Source organism: Balaenoptera borealis (genome assembly GCF_965194805.1).
Source record: "Balaenoptera borealis genome assembly, chromosome: 3".
NCBI lineage: Eukaryota > Metazoa > Chordata > Mammalia > Artiodactyla > Balaenopteridae > Balaenoptera > Balaenoptera borealis.
Genome location: NC_138866.1, coordinates 45685588 through 45710693, shown reverse-complemented (window position 1 = coordinate 45710693; position 25106 = coordinate 45685588). Strand labels below are relative to the sequence as shown.

Genomic DNA, 25106 nt, shown 5'->3' with positions numbered 1-25106 from the left:
AAGAAGATGTGGCACATATATACAATGGAATATTACTCAGCCATAAAAAGAAACGAAATTGAGTTATTTGTAGTGAGGTGGATGGACCTAGAGTCTGTCTTACAGAGTGAAGAGAAAAATACTGTATGCTGACACATACATACGGAATCTAAAAAAAAAAAGGGTTCTGAAGAGCCTAGGGGCAGGACAGGAATAAAGACGCAGAAGTAGAGAATGGACTTTAGGGCACCGGGAGGGGGAAGGGTAAGCTGGGACGAAGTGAGAGAGTGGCATGGACATATATACACTACCAAATGTAAAACAGATAGCTAGTGGGAAGCAGCCGCATAGCACAGGGAGATCAGCTCGGTGATTTGTGACCACCTAGAAGGGTGAGATAGGCAGGGTGGGAGGGAGATGAAAGAGGAAGGAGATATGGGAATATATATGTATAGCTGATTCACTTTGTTATAAAGCAGAAACTAACACACCATTGTAAAGCAATTATACTCCAATGAAGGTGTTAAAAAAAAAAAAAAGCCTGAGCACAGCATATTGGATGGAAGGAACAAAAAGCACAAAGTGAAAAAAGCTTGGGTAGTAGAGGGAGAGAAAAGGCCTATGTGACTAGAAGTGAATAAACGCGAAGGAGCAATGTGGTTGGGGTTGGAGAGAGGGCAAGTGTTGTCATGGGCAGGAGTTAGGATAGTCTTTTGTGCAGTGGGAAGACCTTGGAGAGCCAAAGAAGGGAGGTAACCTTGTCCAACTTGCAATTTTCAAAGACTGAGGGGGAATGCATCCTGGGGAGGGAGGAAGGGGGCAGAACCAGGGGTTCAGTTTTAGTTGTTAGAAGTTTGAGCTATGATGTTAAGCCTACCTTATTTGTTTTATTTATTTAGTTGAACCCCCAGGCATTTACTCTCCTCTCTCTTTACTGTAGCTAGGTCCTTTGGAAACTCTGCAAATCCGCCCCAGGCATAGGACTGAGTCAGTTAGTCAGGTTAGGGGAGGAGGAATAGCTGTCAGACACTTTCCTTGCTCTGAGCGCTTTGTATTTGTGCCAACAGTTAAGCTATTGCGTCTCAGCTGCAAACCCACCCTTCTACGACCGGCTTTGTGATGCTGGGGTGACACTCTGCAAACCACATTTATGCTTTGCCAGGGGGCTCCCTATGAGGCTTTGCAAACTGGAGCAATAGAGGGCAACTGGAAGACAGGAGGAAGGAGGGATTTGCTCCTGCCTGTCTGTTTCCTGTGGGCTTCACGTTGGCTTCCTGTCCCTGTGAGCATCGCCGGAGCCTCGCTTCTTTACCTTGGCAATGGTGGTTGATTCCAGGAGCGGCAGTTGAATCCAGATTGCAGTCCTCCCAACATTTGCCAAACCTGCCTCCTCACCCCCACCTCAGGACGCCAGCCCCAGCCTAGCAACGCCCCCTCCTCAGAGGGCTGAGCGTTCCAGCTCTGAGGGCCCGTCCTCCAAACTTCTAAGTTTTTATAATTCCAACTTCTTCATTTTGTTTCCCTAGCCCTGTGGATGGTAGCTGCTTCCTGCAGTTGCTACCTGTGAGATACCTTCATGTTTTCCTTTCGACTCTTCAGTTACCAACTCTTTATATGCATGATCTCTGATAAAATAATTGGTGTTGTCTCTCTCCTGGCTACTCTAATTGATAGCAATTAGATATTACCTCCTATATACCTGGCTCAGTTTACTATGGTAGACAGAAAACTGAGACCAGCTGAGGTTAAATAGCCCATATCACACATCTACTATGTGGTAGAGTTAGGATTTGAATCCAGTTCTGCTTTGTTTTGTTTTGCCTGAAGCTTGTGCTCTTAATCACTAGTCACCTTACTACATTGTATGAAAAGCACATGGTTTTTTTCAACATTGAACTGTGGGTACAATTTTAAATTCTTTCATCATTTTTATTGCTTTTCTTGAACCCATTATCAGACCCAGCATTTCCCAAAACATATCCCAGGCAACACGATACTACAAGACCTAGGAAGAATGTGTTCTGGGCTCAAGTCACTTTAGGACCTGCCATATACTGTACTCTCCAGAAGAGCACAATGAACGTTAGCATAATGAAGGCTCTGAGAAATCTTGCAGTAAAATTTAAATGTATAACCAGGCAGTTTCTCATAAATTTTCTGAATGGGGATATTCCAAGGATGTGGAAAAATGTGGGATTAATCAATATTTAATGTATCCTATGCAACAATAGTACCTGGTAAAGAGAAAGTTGTTGGTGCCAGCAGTCTTGGAATATTCTCATCACAGAGGTTGCTTTAAAGAATATTGGAGAAGGGGAGTCTGATCTTTGTTTAGATTATAGAAATATGACTTTAGACTTGTACATTAAAAAATTTCAGCTATTTAAAACTGTGGACACATTTCAATTGCACTTGCAGTTGGAAAAGATACTGGCAATTCTTTAATCAACAACAAAGGTCAGAATTAGGATTTGATGACTTCTACAAGGAGTAATTTTTACTTTCTTTCTCTCATGCCAATCTGGGACAAGTTATCCCTCTAAAAGGTCTAAGCTCCTACTTTTGTAATCCTGACCTATACAAATCCTATAAATAGGAGTAGTTTTGCAGCACTTACATTTAACCTTTTGACTGTATTTATTTGAAAATGTATCTATGATGCCTTATAAGATGTTTTACTGTAAAAAATTATAATTTAATATTTCACACATTTGTTTATTTTTAAAAAGTGTGAACCCATCTGCATTTGTGTTTGAATTTGTGGTTCAATTGCTTGAATTTATATTTTATTTAAGTACCAGTTAATTGGTTTGGATTATACTCTTTAGAAATCAGTCAAATAGACAGTGTACCTGACTAAACATTCTAAAAACTAGAGGTCACCTTTCTTATCTAACTCCATTCTAGAGAAAGCTGTCTCAAAAGTTTTCTTCATGTAATATTAATCAGCCTTAAAAAGGAATAAAATTCCGATACATGCTGTAATATGGATGAACCTTGAAAACGTTATGCTAAGTGAAAGAAGCCAGACGCAAAAGGACAATACTGTATGAGTCCACTTATATGAGGTACCTAGAACAGACAAATTCATAGAGACAAAAAGTAGAATAGTGGTTAGCAGAGACTGAGGGCAGGGAAGAATGGGGATTTATTGTTTAACAAGCCCAGAAGTTCAGTGTGAGAAGATGGAAAAGATCTGGAAATGGATAGTTAGTGATGGTTGCACAAACAATGTGAATGTACTTAATGCAACTGAATTTTATACTTAAGAGTGGTTAAAAGGGTAAACTTTATGTTATACATATTTTACCAAAATTTAAAAAAAAGACCTTTTCCTTATGGATTCAGCATGTCCATCCAATTCATATTCTTGTTTGACTCCTGAAGAGTAACTAATCACACCTGGTATGGCCTTTGGGTAGTGGCATTCTATTTACCTAAAACTGGGTTTAAGAAGTCTTTTTTTTTCTGGAAAAATTCTCTAAATTGAGGAACTGAAGAAAATTTGAAAACTATCCTGAGAGTGGTAAGAACTTCAGTGAAAAGTGAAAGCAGATTCCTCAAGAGTCCCAGTGCTTTACCTGAGGCTCGGCCAGACAGGTTTACCCTGGGCCAGTTACCTGCCACGATCCCGTCAGTATAAAAACGTGCTAGGGGTATAGGAAATTGGTGCTGGCCATTAGCACTCTGCCCTGGGCTAACAGAACACCAGCTTCCTATCTGAATGTGTGCCCCTGCCAACACTGAGATATTTCTGAACTTCTTCTAATGAGATCTGAACTCAAGTTTAGTCTCCCTAAGCCACAGCTCCTGGGCCTCACCCAGCTTGCCTTTCACTGTTGCTATCTTAGCAGACCTGACTCCTGATTTAGCCTTCCCACATTCCATCTGTCACCAGTTCTGCAGCTTCTTCCTCCACATCTCTCTCTTCATCCCCTTGAATCCTGATTCAAGCCCTGGCAATACTGTCCTCGGCCTTATTACATGGCTTTTGAGAGGGCATGTCTTTGAAGAATGAAAAAGCATGCTTCTATGTGAGGCAGACCCAAGATGTAAATTAGGCAAATTAACATACTCTAATTTGTACCTACAAAGAAGGAAAACTAATACTTATCAAGTACCTCCTATGTGCCAAGTAATGTGCCAGTTATTTTCAGACCTTATGAGGGCAGGCATTACAATTATTTGTAAATAATATTCTTAACACAAAAACCACTTTACTGTAGCTGTGCATGCTCTTCAAGAAGCACACTAGAGCCCAGTGGCAAATATTACACAGATAGAGTTCTATCTGATGCAGATGCCAGCTTGGCTCACTTTCAATCAGTCTTCAAAGTCCCTCACTCCTGGGCACTTCTGTTCAGTCACCCAAGTCTAATCTTTTTTTTTTTTTTTTTAATTAATTAATTAATGGCTGCGTTGAGTCTCCATTGCTGCTCGCGGGCTTTCTCTAGTCGCGGTGAGCGGGGGCTACTCTTCGTTGCAGTGTGCAGGCTTCTCATTGCGGTGGCTTCTCTTGTTGCGGAGCACGGGCTCTAGGCGTAAGGGCTTTAGTAGTTGTGGCGCTCGGGCTTAGTTGCTCCGCGGCATATAGGATCTTCCCGGACCAGGGCTCGAACCCGTGTCCCCTGCATTGGCAGGCGGATTCTTAACCACTGCACCACCAGGGAAGCCCCCAAGTCTAATCTTCTCATAGTCAATTCCTTCTCTACATCTTGGCCTGAGTAGCCTACTCTTGCCTCCATGCTCATCAGTGGTTCTGCACCTTTACTGAGTACAGAGTACGGAGAAGCACCTGGGCTTGTCTCCATTAACCAAGAAATGGTTTCCCTGCCTGCCAGCCATGTTTCTAGCTCACCTAAATCCCATTCCCCCCAGATTACCGCCTAAGCAACTGTTCTTTGGAAGTTAGAATTTGCTCTAAAACTCCAAGTCATGTGGATATTTAGTACTTGTTAGCCACTTTTTTTTACAAAAAAAATTTATTGGTTATCCATTTAAAATATAGCAGTGTGTACATGTCAATCCCAAAGCCACTTCTATTTTTTTTTTTTTAATCCTGGCACTGTTTTTTTTTTTTTTTTAATTTATTTATTTATGGCTGTGTTGGGTCTTCGTTTCTGTGCGAGGGCTTTCTCCAGTTGCGGCAAGCGGGGGCCACCCTTCATCGCGGTGCGCGGGCCTCTCACTATCGCGGCCTCTCCTGTTGCGGAGCACAGGCTCCAGACGCGCAGGCTCAGCAGTTGTGGCTCACGGGCCCAGGTGCTCCGCGGCATGTGGGATCTTCCCAGACCAGGGCTCGAACCCGTGTCCCCTGCACTAGCAGGCAGACTCTCAACCACTGCGCCACCAGGGAAGCCCCGCCACTTCTTAATTATCCATAAAAACTGGGTAAAGGTTCGAATAGGAAAGTCCATATTTAAGACAAAAGTATATATTTAGTTGATAGTATTACTTTCCTTCCTTCAGTTCTGACTTCACTCTGTGAGGAATAGTGAAGCAGCATCACTGGGTTTTATCTCCACTCCGTTTCCAGTCAGGGAAAAGGCCCAGAGGTGAGGGAAATCACAAGTATTGTGAACCCACAAAAACAAGGCAGGCTGGCAACTCATGAGTCATGCTCCTCTTTGTATTTTTTAAAAAATAGCTCAAAAATTAGCTAAATCAAGATCATTTCTTAGGTCACAGGCTGCTGTAAGAAGTACACTTTTCCAGTAGGTGGCAGTATTTTCTTTCTTCAGTTTAAGCAGAATTCAATTTGCCTCAAGGTTTTGTTGTTTTCGTTTCTTAGTTTTACTATTCGCTTAGTAAACTGCAGGTGACAATAAATAAGTTAATGAAACTGATTTTTTTTCACTTTCTTTTAAAAAATCACTCTTGGAGGCTTCCAAAATCCCCAGGTGGGGAACTTCTGCTTTGGCTGCAGTTGATAGCAAGGTATATACTGAGATAGACCATGCTCTAAACCTTCTCCCCATTTCTTGATAGAAGTTATTACTAAGTACTAGCTAATGATAATAATGTTTTGGAGAAAATATTTCAAGATTTCCTGCCTCTGTAATAATAAAACAAAACAAAATTAAAACACTGAATCTAGAATTGTTTTTAGGGCAAAATATTCATTAAATTATGCAGATACCTTTCCTGGCTGGTTAATGATGAGCTTAAGAAAATTATTCACACACCCTATTTTAATGGTAACACCTACATTTTTGCAGCTCCACAAGACCTTTCAATACTCCAACAGCTGGTTAGGTGCTGTCACATGTCTCACAGGAACTAAGCGGTGCAGAAACTAGGTTTGAGGACGGAAGGAAGAAATGATTGAAAATCCAGGAACATATGCTGGAGTTAAAGAAGGAAGTGGTAAATCAGTGGAATAATATCTCAGATACTTTATCTTCAGAAATACTGTATTAGCCAGAGTAGGGAAGGCAGGATTTGAAGCATAGGTTTCACTAATTTATCAGAAGTACTCTTATAAAGAGTATTTCTCCTCAAGTTGCTGGAGAAATGTTCCAGGTCTCACTGTTCACTGAAAACACAGAGACAGCCTGGATTTGGTCATCAAGTCCTCCTGTGAATATTCGATTACTATTAGAAGGCACAGCGATTGTTACGTTTTAGGGTATTTTTAACCAATCCTTTACTTTCGAGACTACCCGAGGGCACTTTCCCAGCCCTCCCTTAACTGCTTGGCCTCGGCGCTGCACCTCCACCCCCAACCTCTTGTGTGCGGCGAAGACCTCTGAAGCCCCCTGCCCGGCCTCGTGCACTCTGCAGGGCCAGATAAAGGCTGCCCAGCCCGGCGACTCAGACGCGCTGACAGGTGGCCTCGCCCGCCTCCCTGCCGCCTGGGGCGGCGCTCCTCTCCGCTCCAGGCCCGCAGCCGGAGCCGCAGCCGCAGCCCGGACGCCAGGTGTAGCTCCCCGGCTGGCCCCAGAAGTCAGGCGGCTTCCCCAGGGGAGAGAAAGGCCGGAGAGGGGTGTGGGGCTAGCCGCGAGGCCGCCCACAGGAGCAAAGGGCATCCAAGGTCCGACCCGGGCGAGGGGTGAGCAGCCCGGGAACTTCTCGCGCTCCTCGGACCCGGGCCGTCCGGCGTCCAGGCACTTCCAGCACTGCGTACCGCCCCTCGGCTTCCTCCGCCCTTCGCGTCCTCGACCCCCGGAACCCGTCCACGCTTCCAGCGCCCTTGACCCCAGGTCTCTGTCACCCCCGGGCCCCAGTTGGGCCGAGGGGTCACCCGAGTCGGGGAACCACATTCCCAAGGACGAGGAGCCGGTGGCAGCACCGTCCCCGCTCAAGCGTCCTCTGGGTCCCCTCCGGCCCGCACTCCGGCGTCTCGAGCACCCCGGCCCCTCCGGAACACGCAGGCAGCAGAGGGCAGGCATTCACTTGGACCCCTCCCCTTCCCCAAACTTCTTCCCTCCGCCCGGCCGTTCCTCCAACCCGACCCCTCTGCGCCATCAGGCTCCTCCCTCTCCGCTCCCCTCCCCTTTTCTGGTCCCCACTTAGGAATCCGCCCGCCCCCACACCCTCGCCGCAGGCCGAGCCCGGGGATCCTCCCCCGACTCCCCCCGCTTGCCGCCGCTGCCGCCGCCGCCCGGGTTCCTCTCCCCCCCTCTCGGGCGCTCCCTGCCAAGCCCATGATGTAATGGTGTATGTTAATCAGTAGCATGTGGGGAGCTCCGGCTCGGGCGGCTCAGTCCTCCGCGAGCCGACACTGGAGGCAGCAGGAGCGGCGGCGGCGGCGGCCCGGACCCGCAGCGCCGCACTCTCTCAGCGCCGCCCGCTCCGACGGCATGGCCCACAGCCCGCGCTCCGGGCGCCCCCAACCTCGCTGAGAGCCGCTGCGGTCCCGGACCCGCGCTTGGGGCCGCGAGCCGCCAGGATGAGCCTCTCCCAGGTGAGCGCCCTCTCTCTTTTGCCTCAGGCATGGGGCCCGTGGGTTACTGGGTCCCCTTTCCGGAGGGGAGAAGTTCTGCGAGCCGGGAAGTTCTGAGAGCCGGGAAACAGGGTGCCGGGAGCGAGCCGCCCCTCGCAGGCTGGCTGAGTCGCTGGGCTCTCTTCGCCGCCCGCTGGCTGCCACCCGAACAGGGTTAGGACTGGGGGAGCCCCCGAAACCGAACTTTTCTTCTTTGCGGTCCTTTAGGGGCGTGTGCGGGCGGCGCGGAGCCGCAGTTCCCGCGGAGCCGCCCTGCCCGCCGGGGGAGGCAGTGCTGTAGGCTCGGCTGTCTCCGCGCTCGGCGTTCGCCCGTAGCCGTGCTGCCTTCGGCCTGGGACGCGCGGGCGAGGCGGTGGGCCGGACAGACCCGCCCGTAGGCGGCGGCAGCGGGGGCAGGATGCCTACAGCACACACACGCGTACACACTCACACACAGACGCACACGCACGCACACATCTGATCGCTCAGGGCGAAGCAGGCCCTCGGAGCCCTCCCGGGTGGGCTGGAGCGGCGCGGCGCGGGGTAGCCGGGGCTCCGGCTGCGCCTCCGCCCGCTGGACGCTGAGCTTTGGGTGGGGAGAGTTTATTTTTGTCTCGAGCTGTTGCCGCGGCTGCTCACGGCCTAAATCCAGAGGGGCGCCTGGCGGTGGAGATGCTGGCTGTTGCTGTAGATGGAGCTGCAGCCGTTCGGCTGCTTCTCCGGGAGGAGGAGGTGGCAAAGGAGGAGGAGGGAGAGGAGGAGGAGGAGGAGGAGGAGGAGGAGGAAGGAACTCGGGCTGCTGCTGCCTCCGCCTCTGCTTTGCATTAGCCCCCACCCCCACCCCCGCGCCCCTCCGCAGCCGCATTGCAAGTTTTCTGCGCGAGAAAGATCTGTTGCTGGTGCGGGCGTTTGCAGGCACAGTCCCCGAGGCCACCCCGGGTGGGGTGTGTGGGGAGCACTAGCGGTTCGCAGCGGCAGCAACAGGGAGCCGGGCGGTCTCCTCACGCACCTGGGAAGGAGGCTTCTTGCCTTTCCCAGAACGGGAATAGCTCCTCTCCAGCATCCGGCTGCGGAGGGGGCGGCCGGAATTTGGGGGACCAAACCCCCCGCGGGGCGCCCCCCTCCACCCCCTCTAATGCACTCGTTTCCCGGGCGCGCTCCCTCGCTGGCCGAGGTCTCACTGCAGCCTTTTCTCTCCTTCCAGTGGTGATCGCCACTCGGGAATGCGGGTGTGAAGGGTCCGAGCTGCCGCCCAGCGGGGGAGAGACCCCGGGACGCCGGAAATCACCATCCCGAAGCTGCGAGAAGAAGGCGGGGGGAAAGAGAGCATTCTTCAGTTGGTGTGCCTTGTGGGGAAAAAAAATTTTTTTTAATCGTAATTTTAAAAAAAACAACAAAAAACATTTCCGTGCTACTGTCTGTCATCATCTCTGGGGAAATCAGCCAGAACCACCAGAACGTAACTGAAACCAGACGAGAGAGGCAGGAGCCGAGGCAGTACCTGCAGCGTCCGGGCACCAGAGCCACCTTGGAACGGGAACGCGTCTCCGGCGGCCGCTGGGCTGCGGCTCCGCCAAACTTTGGGGCGGGCTGGGGCTCGGAGGGGGCTTTGTAGACCGAGGGCCGCCCCCTAACCATGATGTTTCGCGACCAGGTCGGGGTGCTGGCGGGCTGGTTTAAGGGCTGGAACGAGTGCGAGCAGACTGTTGCGCTGCTGTCGCTGCTCAAGCGCGTGAGCCAGACCCAGGCCCGCTTCCTCCAGCTCTGCCTGGAGCACTCGCTGGCCGACTGCACCGAGCTGCACGTCCTCGAAGGCGAGGCCAACAGTCCCGGTAAGTGCGCGGCCGCCGCCGTCCCGCTGTCCTGTCCACCGCCCCCCCCCCCCGCCCCTTCCCAGCCTCGGGCCTGGCCCCGCCCCCCGACCGCTGGTCCATGGCGACAGAACCTCGAGGCCTCCGGGTCCTTGGCGTCTCCCGCCACCGGCCCCCGCCCCAGGCCCTGCCACCCACTAACCTCCGCTGGCCGCTTCGTTTTTTTTGCCCACTGTCAACTCCCTCAGTCCATTCCGTGTGGTAGCTACGGTAGCATGAATGATTGATTTTTCTCTCATGCAGTTTCCTGGGAAATAAGTAAGTCAGGTCACGTAGAGTCTGGATTTTCTGGGCTCTTCCCCCCCACCACCCCCTTTCTTCTTCTCTTGGGCAACGTGGCTCTCTGGATTTCAGCAACACATGAAGAAGCCTGGGACTGCCCTTCAGAAGACAAGCTTTGATGAGGCTGTATGAGGAATACATGAAAATCCAATTTTATTATTCATTTTTCCCCACGGATATTCCAATTTTAGAGGTCTGTCTTCAGAATAATTTGTAGGTGATGCTATAGACTATTAAAATATTTGCAGTTCGTATACTACGTGGCTATACTTAACTATCACGACAGTATTTATATTGATATACATCTTGTGGAAAGGGTCTCATAGGGAGCAGGCATGAATCAGGGTCCTTAATGCTTTTGTCAGGAAACTTTACTGAACATAACAGAATTGTTTCCTATTACCCTGCTAGTGTATTTACAGACACCTCGACTAGCATAGAAAGTGAATGTACTGAAAGGTTCAGCAGTTTGCTGTTTGCTAGCATGGGTGGTGACAGACTGAAATTATATCTGGGCCTGAGGGTGGGAGGTGAGGATGGGGGATGGGGAAAGGTCTGTTGGTTGTAATTTTGGATGGGGAAAATTCTTTAGTTCATGCTGCAGCAGGAGGGTGAACAGAGCCCCCAGTGTTTACACAGAGAAAAGAATGCAGGGTCCTCTTCCAGCTGTTCCATGTTAGAGCCGCCAGCCTGCAAGACTCAGCAGAGGGCTGGGCTGCCATTTGATGGCAGGGTCCAGTCCAGGGCAGCAGGGCCTGGGAGACACGAAAGTGAGCGTGCCGGCAGGGCAGCAAGAGGAGGGCTGGCCTGCTTCTCACTCCTCCTCCCTGGTGTGGTGCTCATGGTGCTGCAAGCACTAGGATGGGATGTTTCCATATATAGAATCATAGGCTGGCAGTGACTGCTGGAAATCCTCAGTCCTTTTCCTGACCAGAGAGGACTGCACCCAGAGGATCTGGTGCTGCCTAGTGTGGTGGGCCATCCCGAGGGAGCTCCCACAGGTCCCCCTGGGATTCAGCCTGAGCCTAACAGCCCACCCTGTTGGTTACTCACCAGGGTGGCAGTGGCAGGGCCCCCTTCCCTTTCAGTTCTGTGTTTATAAATAGCTGAAGGGCCAGTCTCCTTCATAAGGGTGTGGAAACATAACTAGGATAACTGATGACCTGCTCTCTTTACTTCCATTCTTTTTTTTTTTTTTTTTTTTTAATATTTATTTATTTGGCTGCGCCGGGTCTTAGTTGCCTCACAGGGGATCTTTGTTGCTGCGTGCGGGATCTTATTTAGTTGTGGCATGCGGGATCTAGTTCCCTGACCAGGGATCGAACCCCGCCCCCCTGCACTGGGAGCTTGGAGTCTTAACCACTGGACCATCAGGAAGTCCCTCTTTACTTCCATTCTTAATGTGACAGGGTAGCCTGGATCACCTGCTTGATTTTGCTTTTACAGGTTTGACAAGCAAGGTTATATAAACTTTTGTGTTTTATAGAATGCACAGAATTTAAGTACAGTGATTTATGTTGAATGCTTGACCTCAGTGCTTGTAGGGGCTGTTTAAAACAATGATAATTAATCCTTAGGTTACTCAAATGTTAGAGCAACATTTTTTCCCTTTGAGTAAAGGAGAAGACTTTTCCCAACATAGCAGCCATCCGTTTAGTAAGTGAAGCCATTAGATGTATGGAATTAAGAAGAAGTTGCTTAGCTTAAAAATCTTTTAATTTAATAAACCAAGAAAAAAATTGACCTTCTGTGAGTTTAAAAACATCATTTGGTTATTTTTCCCCTCAAAAAAACTTTTTTAACCATACTTATTTGTGTAAGCTGCCTACCTGTTCATGATGCTAAATGCTGTAGATATATGAAACCATAACCATTATGTAAGATAGGGACCATTTTCCAGTTTCTGGATTAATCTTTCAACCTGGATATTTTGCTTCCTTGGAAACTTTGCACTTGTTTTGTTATGTGGCCAGGACAGAAATTTATTAGTGAGGTCATGTGATGGTTTGGTTTACTTCTGCATTAAGGGATCATAAGGAACATCAAGATTTGTCGTAGAATGCCTGTCTGGGGCACAGCTCTCTTACGTATCTGGAACCTAGCCAAGAACCAGGAAAGGGGCAAAAACGCCTACTCAGCATTGGAATAGATGGCGTAAAGTCTGGGAGGATACTTCAGATGCTCTTTCAGAACTTACTCTTACTTTAGATAACAATCCTAACTTTTTTTATTTGAAAAATGATCCATAGAATATATGGAGTAGCACATTTAGAATGGGGTGAGGAGTTGCTGTAACCAGTGGTGAAAAGTAACCCCTGACAGCTTGACAACTAGGAAAGAAACAGAAAAATTATAACTTTAGATACGAGAGTTGGGAACAAAAGCCCTGAAGGTTTGGGAATATTAAGGTAGGAACCCTCAATCGGACTTGCAGACATTACTTTGTAATAACATAAATCCATAATTGCTATTTACCATTAATGAGCGTGAACTACCAAAAAAGATAAATTTTAAAATACACTCTTTGAGAAGAGAGGGAAATATGCCATAAACATTGGAAATATTAACACTCAAGGTAATTAACCTCCAGAGCTCTTTTGGCATGTGAAGCTATTACCCATTCAGAAAACTAGGCTGTTTAGAATGACTCATTCCTTGGCTGGCTGAGGTTTCCTATACCAAAATCATCATGTGTGACTTACTTTATTTTGTAATCATCAATTAAACAAACACATATTTCTTCTGGTGTTCAGAGATTTTAAAACTTGGTGCATGAGAAAGAAATTCATATCTGGGGCTTGACCTCAGTATAACAACAAAAAAATTACTAATAGTGCAAACTTGGCTCTGTTTTCTACAGGACTAACTTTAAATAGATAATCCTTCACATTAAACATGGTTTATTTGAGATCCATGGGATATATTTTGATACTAACTTTTTGTTCTCTTAAATTTAGCATTTATTGAGATTCTAGTGGTTCACTGGTTCATCCTTTGCCTCAGGTTCGTGGTCATCTGAGATCCAAAGAACATGGTTGAGTTAGTCCTTATGGATTTGTGTGTGTGTTGTGTGTGTGTGTGTGTTTCACTCCAGATTTGGTCAGTGGGTACTGGTCATGATCAGATCTCTAAAGTAGAGGCTTGTTTCCAGAACTCTCATAACCTTAGATACGTGCCCTTCAGCTACCAGCCCAGGTTAACATTGAGATTTCTGGCCAGTCTCAGTTTGTAGCTGTCTGTTTTTGGTGCTAAAATGTCATTTGATACCTAAAAATGGAACCCGCTGACTTGACTTGGAAATCTTCAAAGAAAAATGGATTGTGTGGCACTAGTTTAGGGCTTTTGTCATTTGAACTTGAAATATTTTTTCCAATGGAGATAGTGTAATAAATGGAGATTCACAAGTGAATCCACAAATTTATTAATTCACAAAACAGTGCATATTTTGTGGGGAAATTGCGTATGTTTGTAGTAAATAAATGGCAAAGAGATTGTTACTCTACTTATAATTAAATACAAGAGAAAGGATTATCTGAAATGGTGGTGTTAAAGACAAAATTAATTGTGGAGATTAAAAAGGGCTTGTGGGTACATTTACTCTCATTAGAGGGCAAAGATATGGGTCCTATGTTTTTATGATTTTTGGTTTCCATGGTATAGGTATGCCATACCTTAGTTGATTTTTTAGATCATAAATTGAGTAAAAGGAAAGCAGAAGAGTATAGGCTTTCCTGATGATATTTCCTGGATAAGATCTTGTTTGTAGTTCTTTCTTTCGCTTTTTCTTTTTTTTTTTTTAACATCTTTATTGTAGTATAATTGCTTTACAATGGTGTGTTAGTTTCTGCTTTATAACAAAGTGAATCAGCTATACATATACATATATCCCCATATCTCCTCCCTCTTGTGTCTCCCTCCTACCCTCACCATCCCACCCCTCTAGGTGGTCACAAAGCACCGAGCTGATCTCCCTGTGCTATGCGGCTGCTTCCCACTAGCTATCTATTTTACATTTGGTAGTGTATATATGCCCATGCGACTCTCACTTTGTCCCACCTAACCCTTCCCCCTCCCAGTGTCCTCAAGTCCATTCTCTACGTCTGCGTCTTTATTTCTCTCCTGCCCCTAGGTTCTACAGACCCATTTTTTTTCCGCTAGATTCCATATGTATGTGTTAGCATACGGTATTTGTTTTTCTCTTTCTGACTTACTTCACTCTGTATGACAGACTCCAGGTCCATCCACCTCACTACAAATAACTCAATTTTGTTTCTTTTTATGGCTGAGTAATATTCCGTTGTATATATGTGCCACATCTTCTTTATCCATTCATTTGTCAGTGGACACTTAGGTTGCTTCCATGTCCTGGCTGTTGTAAATAAGCTGCAATGAACATTGTGGTACATGACTCTTTTTGAATTATGGTTTTCTCAGGGTATATGCCCAGTAGTGGGATTGCTGGATCGAATGGTAGTTCTATTTTTAGTTTCTTAAGGAACCTCCATACTGTTCTCCGTAGTGGTTGTATCAATTTACATTCCCACCAACAGTGCAAGAAGGTTCCCTTTTCTCCACACCCTCTCCAGCATTTATGGTTTGTAGATTTTTTGATGATGGCCATTCTGACTATGTGAGGAGATACCTCACTGTAGTTTTGATTTGCATTTCTGTAATGATTAGTGATGTTGAGCATCCTTTCATGTGTTTGTTGGCAATCTGTATATCTTCTTTGGAGAAATGTCTATTTAAGTTTTCTGCCCATTTTTGGACTGGGTTGTTTGTTTTTTTGATATTGAGCTGCATGAGCTGTTTGTAAATTTTTTCTTTCTCAGGACTGCTTTGGCTATTTGGGGTCTTTTGTGTTTCCATACAAATTGTGAAATTTTTTTGTTCTAGTTCTGTGAAAAATGCCATTGGTAGTTTGATACGGATTGCATTGAATCTGTAGATTGCTTTGGGTAGTGTAGTCATTTTCACAATGTTGATTCTTCCAATCCAAGAACATGGTATATCTCTCCATCTATTTGTATCATCTTTAATTTCTTTCATCAGTGTCTTATAATTTTCTGCATACAGGTCTTTTGTCTCCTTAGGTAGGTTTATTTCTAGGTATTTTATTCTTTTTGTTGCAATGGTAAATGGGAGTGTTTCCTTAATTTCTCTCTCACATTTTTCATCGTTAGTGTATAGGAATGCAAGAGATTTCTGTGCATTAATTTTGTATCCTGCAACTTTACCAAATTCATTGATTAGCTTTAGTAGTTTTCTGGTGGCATCTTTAGGTTTCTCTATGTATAGTGTCATGTCATCTGCAAACAGTGACAGCTTTACTTCTTCTTTTCCTATTAGGATTCCTTTTATTTCTTTTTCTTCTCTGATTGCTGTGGCTAAAACTTCCAAAACTATTTTGAATAATAGTGGTGAGAGTGGACAACCTTGTCTTGTTCCTGATCTTAGAGGAAATGGTTTCAGTTTTTCATCATTGAGAATTATGTTGGCTGTGGGTTTGTCATATATAGCCTTTATTATGTTGAGGTAAGTTCCCTCTATGCCTACTTTCTGGAGGGTTTTTATCATAAATGGGTGTTGAATTTTGTCGAAAGCTTTTTCTGCATCTGTTGAGATGATCATATGGTTTATCTCCTTCAATTTGTTAATATGGTTTATCACATTGATTGATTTGCATATATTGAAGAATCCTTGCATTCCTGGGATAAACTCCACTTGATCATGGTGTATGATCCTTTTAATGTGCTGTTGGATTCTGTTGCTAATGTTTTGTTGAGGATATTTGCATCTATGTTCATTAGTGATATTAGCATGTAGTTTTCTTTCTTTGTGACATCTTTGTCTGGTTTTGATATCAGGGTGATGGTGGCCTCATAGAATGAGTTTGGAAGTGTTCCTCCCTCTGCTATACTTTGGAAGAGTTTGAGAAGGATAGGTGTTAGCTCTTCTTTAAATGTTTGATATAATTCGCCTGTGAAGCCATCTGGTCCTGGGCTTATGTGTGTTGGAAGATTTTTAATCACAGTCTCAATTTCAGTGCTTGTGATTGGTCTGTTTATATTTTCTGTTTCTTCCTGGTTCAGTCTCGGAAGGTTGTGCTTCTCTAAGAATTTGTCCATTTCTTCTTGGTTGTCCATTTTATTGGCATATGGTTGCTTGTAGTAATCTCTCATGATCCTTTGTATTTCTGCATTGTCAGTTGTTACTTCTCCTTTTTCATTTCTAATTCTATTGATTTGAGTCTGCTCCCTTGTTTTCCTGATGAGCCTGGCTAATGGTTTATCAATTTTGTTTATCTTATCAAAGAACAAGCTTTTAGTTTTATTGATCTTTGCTATTGTTTCCTTCATTTCTTTTTCATTTATTTCTGATCTGATCTTTATGGTTTCTTTCATTCAGCTAACTTTGGGGTTTTTTTTCCTTCTTTCTCTAATTGCTTTAGGTGTAAGATTAGGTTGTTTATTTGAGATGTTTCTTGTTTCTTGAGGTAGGATTGTATTGCTCTAAACTTCCCTCTTAGAACTGCTTTGGCTGCATCCCATAGGTTTTGGGTCCTCGTGTTTTCCTTGTCATTTGTTTCTAGGTATTTTTTGATTTCCTCTTTGATTTCTTTAGTGATCTCTTGGTTATTAAGTAGTATATTGTTTAGCCTCCATGTGTTTGTATTTTTTACAGATTTTTTCCTGTAATTGATATCTAGTCTCATAGCGTTGTAGTCAGAAAAGATATTTGATACGATTTTGGTTTTCTTATATTTACCAAGGCTTGATGTGTGACCCAAGATATGATCTATCCTGGAAAATGTTCCATGAGCCCTTGAGAAGAAAGTATGTTCTGTTGTTTTTGGATGGAATGTCCTATAAATATCAATTAAGTCCATCTTGTTTCATGTATCATTTAAAGTTTCTGTTTCCTTATTTATTTTCATTTTGGATGATCTGTCCATTGGTAAAAGTGGGAGGTTAAAGTCCACTAGTATGATTGTGTTACTGTCGGTTTCCCCTTTTATGGCTGTTAGCATTTGCCTTATGTATTGAGGTGCTCCTGTGTTGGGTGCCTAAATATTTACAATTGTTATATCTTCTTCTTGGATTGACCCCTTGATCATTTTGTAGTGTTCTTCTTTGTCTCTTGTAATAGTCTTTATTTTAAAGTCTATTTTTTCTGATATGAGAATTGCTACTCCAGCTTTCTTTTGATTTCAATTTGCATGGAATATCTTTTTCCATCCCCTCACTTTCAATCTGTATGTGTCCCTAAGTCTGAAGTGGGTCTCTTGTAGACAGCATATATATGGGTCTTTGGGTTTGTTATTGTAGGTCTTTTCCTTTTCTTGAGTTTCCTGCCTAGAGAAGTTCCTTTAGCATTTGTTGTAAAGCTGGTTTGGTGGTGCTGAATTCTCTTAGCTTTTGCTTGTCTGTAAAGGTTTTACATCTGAATGAGATCCTTGCTGGGTAGAGTAATATTGCTTGTAGTTTTTTCCCTTTCATCACTTTAAATATGTCCTGTCACTCCCTTCTGGCTTGCAGAGTTTCTGCTGAAAGATCAGCTGTTAACCTTATGGATATTCCCTGGTATGTTATTTGTTGTTTTTCCATTGGTGCTTTTAATATTTTTTCTTTGTATTTAATTTTTGATAGTTTGATATGTGTCTTGGTGTGTTTCTCCTTGGATTTATCCTGTATGGGACTCTCTGCGCTTCCTGGACTAGATTGACTATTTCCTTTCCTATATTAGGGAAGTTTTCAACTATAATCTCTTCAAATATTTTCTCAGTCACCAGTCACTTTCTTTTTCTCTTCTTCTTCTGGGACCCCTATAAGTTGAATGTTGGTGCATTTAATGTTGTCCCAGAGGTCTCTGAGACTGTCCTCAATTCTTTTCATTCTTTTTTCGTTATTCTGCTCTGCGATAGTTATTTCCACTATTTTATCCTCCAGGTCACTTATCCATTCTTCTACCTCAGTTATTCTGCTATTGATTCCTTCTAGAGAATTTTTAATTTCATATATTGTGTTGTTCATCATTGTTTGTTTGCTCTTTAGTTCTTCTAGGTCCTTGTTAAATGTTTCTTGTATTTTCTCCATTCTATTTCCAAGATTTTGGATCATCTTTACTATCATTACTCTGAATTCCTTTTCAGGTAGACTGCCTATTTCCTCTTCATTTGTTTGGTCTGGTGGGTTTTTACCTTGCTCCTTCATCTGCTGTGTGTTTCTCTGTCTTCTCATTTTACTTCACTTACTGTGTTTGGGGTCTCCTTTTCACAGGCTGCAGGTTCATAGTTTCCATTGTTTTTGGTGTCTGCCCCCAGTGGCTAAGGTTGGTTCAGTGAGTTGTGTAGCCTTCCTGGTGGAGGGGACTAGTGCCTGTGGTCTGGTGGATGAGGCTGGATCTTGTCTTTCTGGTGGGCAGGACCGCATCCAGTGGTGTGTTTTGGGGTGTTTGTGAACTTATTATGATTTTAGGCAGCCTCTCTGCTAATGGGTGGGGTTGTGTTCCTGTCTTGCTAGTTGTTTGGCATAGAGTGTTCAGCACTGTAGCTTGCTGGTCATTGAGTGGAGCTGGGTCTTTGTGTTGAGATGGAGATCTCTGGGAGAGCTTTTGCTGTTTGATATTACATGGAGCTGGGAGGTCTCTGGTGGACCAATGTCCTGAACTCAGCTCTCCCACCTCAGAGGCACAGGCCTGACACCCGGCCATAGCACCAAGACCCTGTCAGCCACACGGCCTTTGCTTTCTTCTGCCAGTTTTCCCCAGGATTCTGCAGGCTCTGGAACGAGTGGGATGTCCCAGCTGATCTTATCCCGGCCACCAGAAGGTCATGAAGAGGCAGAAAAATAGTTTTCCTTCTTCTATTTTTAGTGAGTGCTTGGCCGAGAACCCTTTTTCTCTAGGGCACCTCATAAATGGAAAAGCTTATCCAGGTTAAAAGTTCTTGCTGTGGCCGCTGTAATTCACGATTATCTTAGGTAAGGTTAACCCACTTGTTCGGCCTTAAAACAAAATTTATTCATCTGATGCCTCACGCTGAGCACAGTCTAGCTTCAGTCCGGCCCAGTCTCCTTTCACTTTTTCATTCAACAAACATTTACTGACTGCCTACTACTTTCCCGGCCCTGTGTTATGCAGTGGGAATACAAAGGTAATTTACTGTATTCCAATGCCTGGTGCATGGATACCCAGTGTTGAGTAAATGACTAATACCGTATCACAGGTACAGAAACATAGATATAGGAATAAAAAGGGTAGGGGAGAGGTTCTGGGAGCATTGTGAATGTACAGCTAATTGCCTGGAGGAGTCAGGGAAGCCTCCATTGCAGAGGAGATATATTTGAGTTTTGAAGGGTGAATAGGAGTTGGTTCAGTATGTAAAAAGGATTGTAGAGAGCAGGCTTGAAGGTGTTTTCCAAGCAGAAGAGATAGCATTTATAAAAACATTGTCTTGGGCTTCCCTGGTGGCGCAGTGGTTGAGAATCTGCCTGCTAATGCAGGGGACACGGGTTCGAGCCCTGGTCTGGGAAGATCCCACATGCCGTGGAGCAACTGGGCCCGTGAGCCACAACTGCTGAGCCTGCGCGTCTGGAGCCTGTGCCCTGCAACGGGAGGGGCCATGATAGTGAGAGGCCCACGCACCGCGATGAAGAGTGGCCCCCGCACCACGATGAAGAGTGGCCCCCGCTTGCCGCAACTAGAGAAAGCCCTTGCACGAAACGAAGACCCAACACAGCTAAAAATAAATAAATAAATAAATAAATAAATAGAGTAGCTATTAGTTAAAAAAAAAAAAAAACATTGTCTTATGAAAGGGCCTTGTTGTGTGCAAGAAATAATGAGTTCAGAGTGGCTCAAAGGGTGTAGAATGCTGGGATATAAGAGAGAGAAGTTAAAACAGAAGTCATGTGTGTGCAGGACTTTGCTAGCTAAGGAATTTGGCTTAATCCTGCAGAGATGATAGAGAACCCAAGAAGACTTTTAGGCAGGGGTGTTCTGAGAATGAGGAGGGAAGAAGAAGGAAGTTAAAAGATGAAAGGGGTGTGTATGTGTGTGTCTGTGTACACTTTTGGGAAAGCTTTGTAATATATGCATGATTCTCTGAGAGGCAAAAATGGGACAAATGAGGCAAAGTTTGGTTCAGACAATTTCCATTTTGGCCACATGGTGGCATCATCAGCCCAAGGCAGCTTTGTTGCTCCAGCATTGCTGTATGGGGGAGAAGGAAAGACTAAGATAGAGAGGAAAAGAAGGTATTACCAGGTGACCATTTATTTATATCCATAGGAGGGGATATGTCTAGAGGATTCTTAGAGTATGGATTTTGAATTGGGCTAGTCACTTAATTTCTGAGCCTTAGTTTTCTCATCTGTAGAATGGGACTAATGAAACCTTGTTATTGGCTGGAAGCTACTTGTTAACAATCCAGTAAGGACCTATTCTGTCCCCCAGGTTTAAATTTGCCTCTAATTAATATGAAATTTATATAACTAATGTTTTCCTAAATGATAGGGCATCTTTTTTAAAAAAATTATTTAGTTTTGGTTGCATTGGGTCTTCGTTGCTGCGAGCGGGCTTTCTCTAGTTGCGGTGATTGGGGGCTACTCTCCATTGTGGTGCTTGGGCTTCTCATTGCAGTGGCATCTCTTGTTGCGGAGCATGGGCTCTAGGCACGCGGCCTTTAGTAGTTGTGGCATGCGGGCTCAGTAGTTGTGGCTTGTGGGCTCTAGAGCACAGGCTCAGTAGTTGTGGCGTACGGGCTTACTTGCTCCACGGCATGTGGGATCTTCCCAGACCAGGGCTTGAACCCATGTCCCCTGCACTGGCAGGCGGATTCTTAACCACTGCGCCACCAGGGAAGTCCTGATAGGGCATCTTTTATTTAAAGGATTATCCGGAAGAGATTGAAGATGACTTGGAACCTGAAAAGATATGAGTCTACTTTGCTCCACCTTCTATATTTTAGCTGTATTACTCTATTTTATATCATGTTGAGTCCTAAAAAACACAGCCCTGACCCAGTTTTCCCAAGTAACTTGTCAACACTTTTTACCTTTAGTTGGTGAATGTGAAAAAAAGAAATCATTTTGAGGAATGAAATATCTAGGGACTTTATATCTGAAACACTTTTCACTTTGGGTGTTGTAATTTTCTTTGGGTTGGTCTGGGATGACAGGGAGCAGGTCACACACATTTGTGATCTTTGTTGCAAATAAATTGCATGTGATTGTTTAGCTTGGATGCTCAAAGGCTTTAGCAACTGAGTATGTGTTATAAATAGGTCCCATCAAAGCAAGTAGAAGGCAGACAAACTTATAGCAGTCAAATTGGTTTGTTTATGTTTAAGTAAACAAACTGAGAGTGAAATGAGGGTCAGAAGGGCTGAGAAGTAACTGAAAACTCCCCAGTATATCCTGCAGAAGCTTAATTCTAATAAGAATTGACAACACCAGAGAAGAGAAAATACTCTCCTCCTTGACCTGAGTAAAATTTGGAGGTTTTCATCCATGAGGGAAGTGCCTTACATAAGTCATTCGCTAGGAAAGCTGTGGTGCTCATTAAAATCCTTTTTTTCTTTTAAAAATATAATTACTACTTTGAATTTTTAGCCTGTTCCTTTCTTTCCATCTTTTCTAATCATTCCTTCCAAGGCCTTACTGAGTTCATCCAGTTCACATAGATTAAGATGCAGAATCAGACGTCTCCTCTGAGCTATTTTTTGCTTCTGTGGAAGCTGCCTGAGGCAGGAATCTCCCAAGGAAAGCAGAACTTTCAGAAGAGGAGCCAAGCTTTCTCTCAAGGTTAGCTAGTCAAGGCTTGGGCTTTGCTCTGAAGCCTGCACTCCAGGAGCCAGCCGGAGTTCAGAGGAACCTGCTGCTTTTATTACATGTAGGAGCATTTCACTCCTTGGGACTCATAAGCTAGTTCTAGGGTTTTGTTCTCACCTAGGTATCATCATTTTAATACAGTTTTCCTTGTCTTGGTTTAGCAGGGAGAAAAAAATCAATCAAACGATTCAGTGGTTTCTTTTCTGCAATAGATAATACTGTTAAGTGGTACCTGGAGAAGAGTATCTGGTAAGAAACTGTGGGATCAAGTTCCTCACTACTTATTAATTCACCAAGTCCTGCAGCCGAGAGCTGGGAGCTGTGTCCAAAGGCAAAGGAGGTGTGATGATTCCCCTCAAGGAGCTTACACTCGAGTTGTGGAGATAAAACAACACATATACAGGTGATCCCTGACTTAACGGTAGTTTGAATTAGACAATTTTTTGACTTTACGATTCCAAAAGCGATATGTCTGCTATAGAAGCCGTTCCTGGAATTTTGAATTTTGATCTTCTCCCAGGTTAGCAAGCTGCCCCACGGTCCTCTCTTGTGATGCTGGGCAGTGGCAGCCCCCAGTCAGTCACACAATCACGAGGGAAAACAACCCGATATTCTTAGAAGCATTCTGGACCCATATAACCATTCTGTTTTTCACTTTCAGTACAGTATTCAATAAATTCCATGAGATATTCAACACTTTATTATAAAACAGGCTTTGTGTTGGATGGTTTTGCCCAATTGTAGGCTAATGAAAGTGTTTGAGCACATTTAAGTGGGCAAGGCTAAGCTAGGTGGGTTAAGTGTATTAAATGCATTTTCAACTCATAATGGGCTTATCAGGAGGCAACCCCGTTGTAAGCTAAGGATGATCTGTATATATAATAATTAGACCGTGAAAAGTTGCTAAATGCTGTGTTTCCAGTGAGAGAACAAAAGTGGACTTGAGTGAAGGGGAGAGAACAGGATGGGTTGGGTCGTCCAAGAAGTAAGGAATGGAAGAAGTAAACTTGAGTGGGTCATTTGCAACAAGTGCTTTAGAGCTTACAAGATTCTTGCCTTTTTAGTACCTTTAATGAAAGTTTTGTCAAGAAAACCACTCCTATAGGGGGAGTCTGTTGGACCATGTAAGGGGCAGGCTTCCAGGGCCTTTTTTTTTTTTTTTTTTTAATAAATTTATTTATTTATTTTTGGCTGCGTTGGGTCCTCGTTGCTGTGCGCGGACTTTCTCTAGTTGTGGCGAGCGGGGGCTACTCTTCATTGTGGAGCACGGGCTCTAGGCCCCTGGGCTTCGGTAGTTGTGGCTCGTGGGCTCCAGACGCGGAGGCTCAGTAGTTGTGGCTCACGGGCTTAGTTGCTCCGTGGCATGTGGGATCTTCCCGGACCAGGGCTCGAACCCTGTGTCCCCTGTATTGGCAGGCGGATTCTTAACCACTGTGCCACCAGGGAAGTCCTTCCTGGGCCTTTGAAAGATGAGTATGAGTACATTAGAAAGAGGGGAGCATGGTGCATATTGTCCATCAGGAGTGAATTCTTGAATGGAAGAAGGAGCAATCCAAACACGCCTCTGATTTCTAACGTAGGAGGAAAACAACATATCAGCTCACCCCCAATTTTTTTCCCTAAAATTACCCATTAAAATTATGAGACTTAGTTCTCTTGGTTCCTTTTAGTAGAATACTTCCATATGTTACTTTGATTAGAACTAGTGTTAAGAAGAAACATGTTAAACACTTACAGCAGGGATCCCCAACCCCTGGGCCAACGGACTGATACCAGTCAGAGGCCTGTTAGGAACTGGGCCGCACAGCGGGAGGTGAGCGGAGGGTGAGCCAGCGAAGCTCCATTTGCCGCTCCCCATCGCTCGCATTACCGCCTGAGCCATCCCCCCCACCCCCCTCCCCCGACCCCGGTCCGTGGAAAAATCGTCTTCCACGAAACCGGTCCCTGGTGCCAAAAAGGTTGGGGACCGCTGACTTATAGGAAAAGATAAAAGTGTCTTAAACTAGTTTTCAAAATTTAATATGCATACAGATCGCTTGGGGATCTTGTTAAACCGAAAATTCTTATTGAGGAGGCCTGTGGGGGGCCCAGAGTTCCTACATTTCTTTTTTTTTAAACATCTTTATTGAAGTATAACTGCTTTACAATGTTGTGTTAGTTTCTGCTGTATAACAAAGTGAATCAGCTATATGTATACGTATATCCCCATATCCCCTCCCTCTTGCGTCTCCCTCCCACCCTCCCTATCCCACCCCTCTAGGTGGACACAAAGCACCGAGCTGATCTCCCTGTGCTATGTGGCTGCTTCCCACTAGCTATCTATTTTACATTTGGTAGTGTATATATGTCCATGACACTCTCTCAAGTCAGAAAGAGAAAAACAAATACAGTATGCTAACACATATATATGGAATCTAAGGAAAAAAAAAAAAAAAAAGGTCATGAAGAACCTAGTGGCAAGACGGGAATAAAGACACAGTCCTGCATTTCTAATAAACTCCCAGGTGGTGCTGCTGCTGCGGATCTGTGGACCACACGTTGAGTAGAAAGACCATAGGCTATTAGAGGTGGAAGGTAATTTAGAGGTAATTGGTGCATTGGCTTTCAGGTTTTATGGATGAGTATCGCAAGGTTTTTGTTTGCAAATGAAAACTTAGATGAAAGCTTATGGCAAGTGGATGGTCCCCCTCCCACCAAACCCCATCTCCACCCCCCAACACTAACTTTCCAAGGAGAGCAGTTTGAAATCTCTGTGATTTCCCCAGGCTTGGAGATCGTCACAGCCTGAATGGAGGCTGGGATTGAGGAAGGCAGATCTGGGCTATGTTGTAGCATTTCCCGAGCTTTTTGGCCGTGCCCCTGCTGGAATTTCCAGGCATTCTAATGATCAGTGTCCCATGGAAAATGAGGTTCCAGGAAAGATTTGTGTGTGTGTGTGTGCTGACGCTATGGACTGTAAAGTTGAGCCGGTAAGAGCAGGAATGTTAACTCCAGAGACCGGATGGGAGAGATCTCTTCCTACTTCCCCAGCGTCCTCCCATAAAATGCAACATCGGAACTTCTGAAGCAGCTTATCCTGATTTGTCAGTAGAATTCAAGTGTGTGTGTGCAGCATAAATACATATAGAATCCGTACTTTCATTGTATACGTTTATATCTGAGAGAGTATGTGCACCAAATAAGTGATTTAAATATGTGACTAGAATGGCGATGCGAAAC

The 25106-nt window shown here is 44.8% G+C and overlaps 1 protein-coding gene across 9 annotated transcripts in view; it reads left to right on the top strand.

The window, feature by feature from the left end:
* Positions 1-7524: 7524 nt before the first annotated feature.
* SAMD4A (sterile alpha motif domain containing 4A) overlaps positions 7525-25106 on the top strand; it is a 224606-nt gene continuing 207024 nt past the window's right edge. For 2 of the 9 annotated variants that reach the window (XR_014242965.1, XM_082386512.1), the window contains exons 1-2: positions 7525-7885; positions 9108-9735. Coding sequence is in view for 6 of the 9 variants with exons in the window: in XM_082386512.1 (XP_082242638.1) it covers positions 9540-9735 (196 nt within the window). In the remaining 3 variants the exon portion in view is untranslated. Of the gene's footprint in view, positions 7886-9107; positions 9736-25106 lie in introns of those variants that run through there. The other 7 variants (XM_082386513.1, XM_082386517.1, XR_014242966.1 and 4 more) reach the window with 5 other exon arrangements.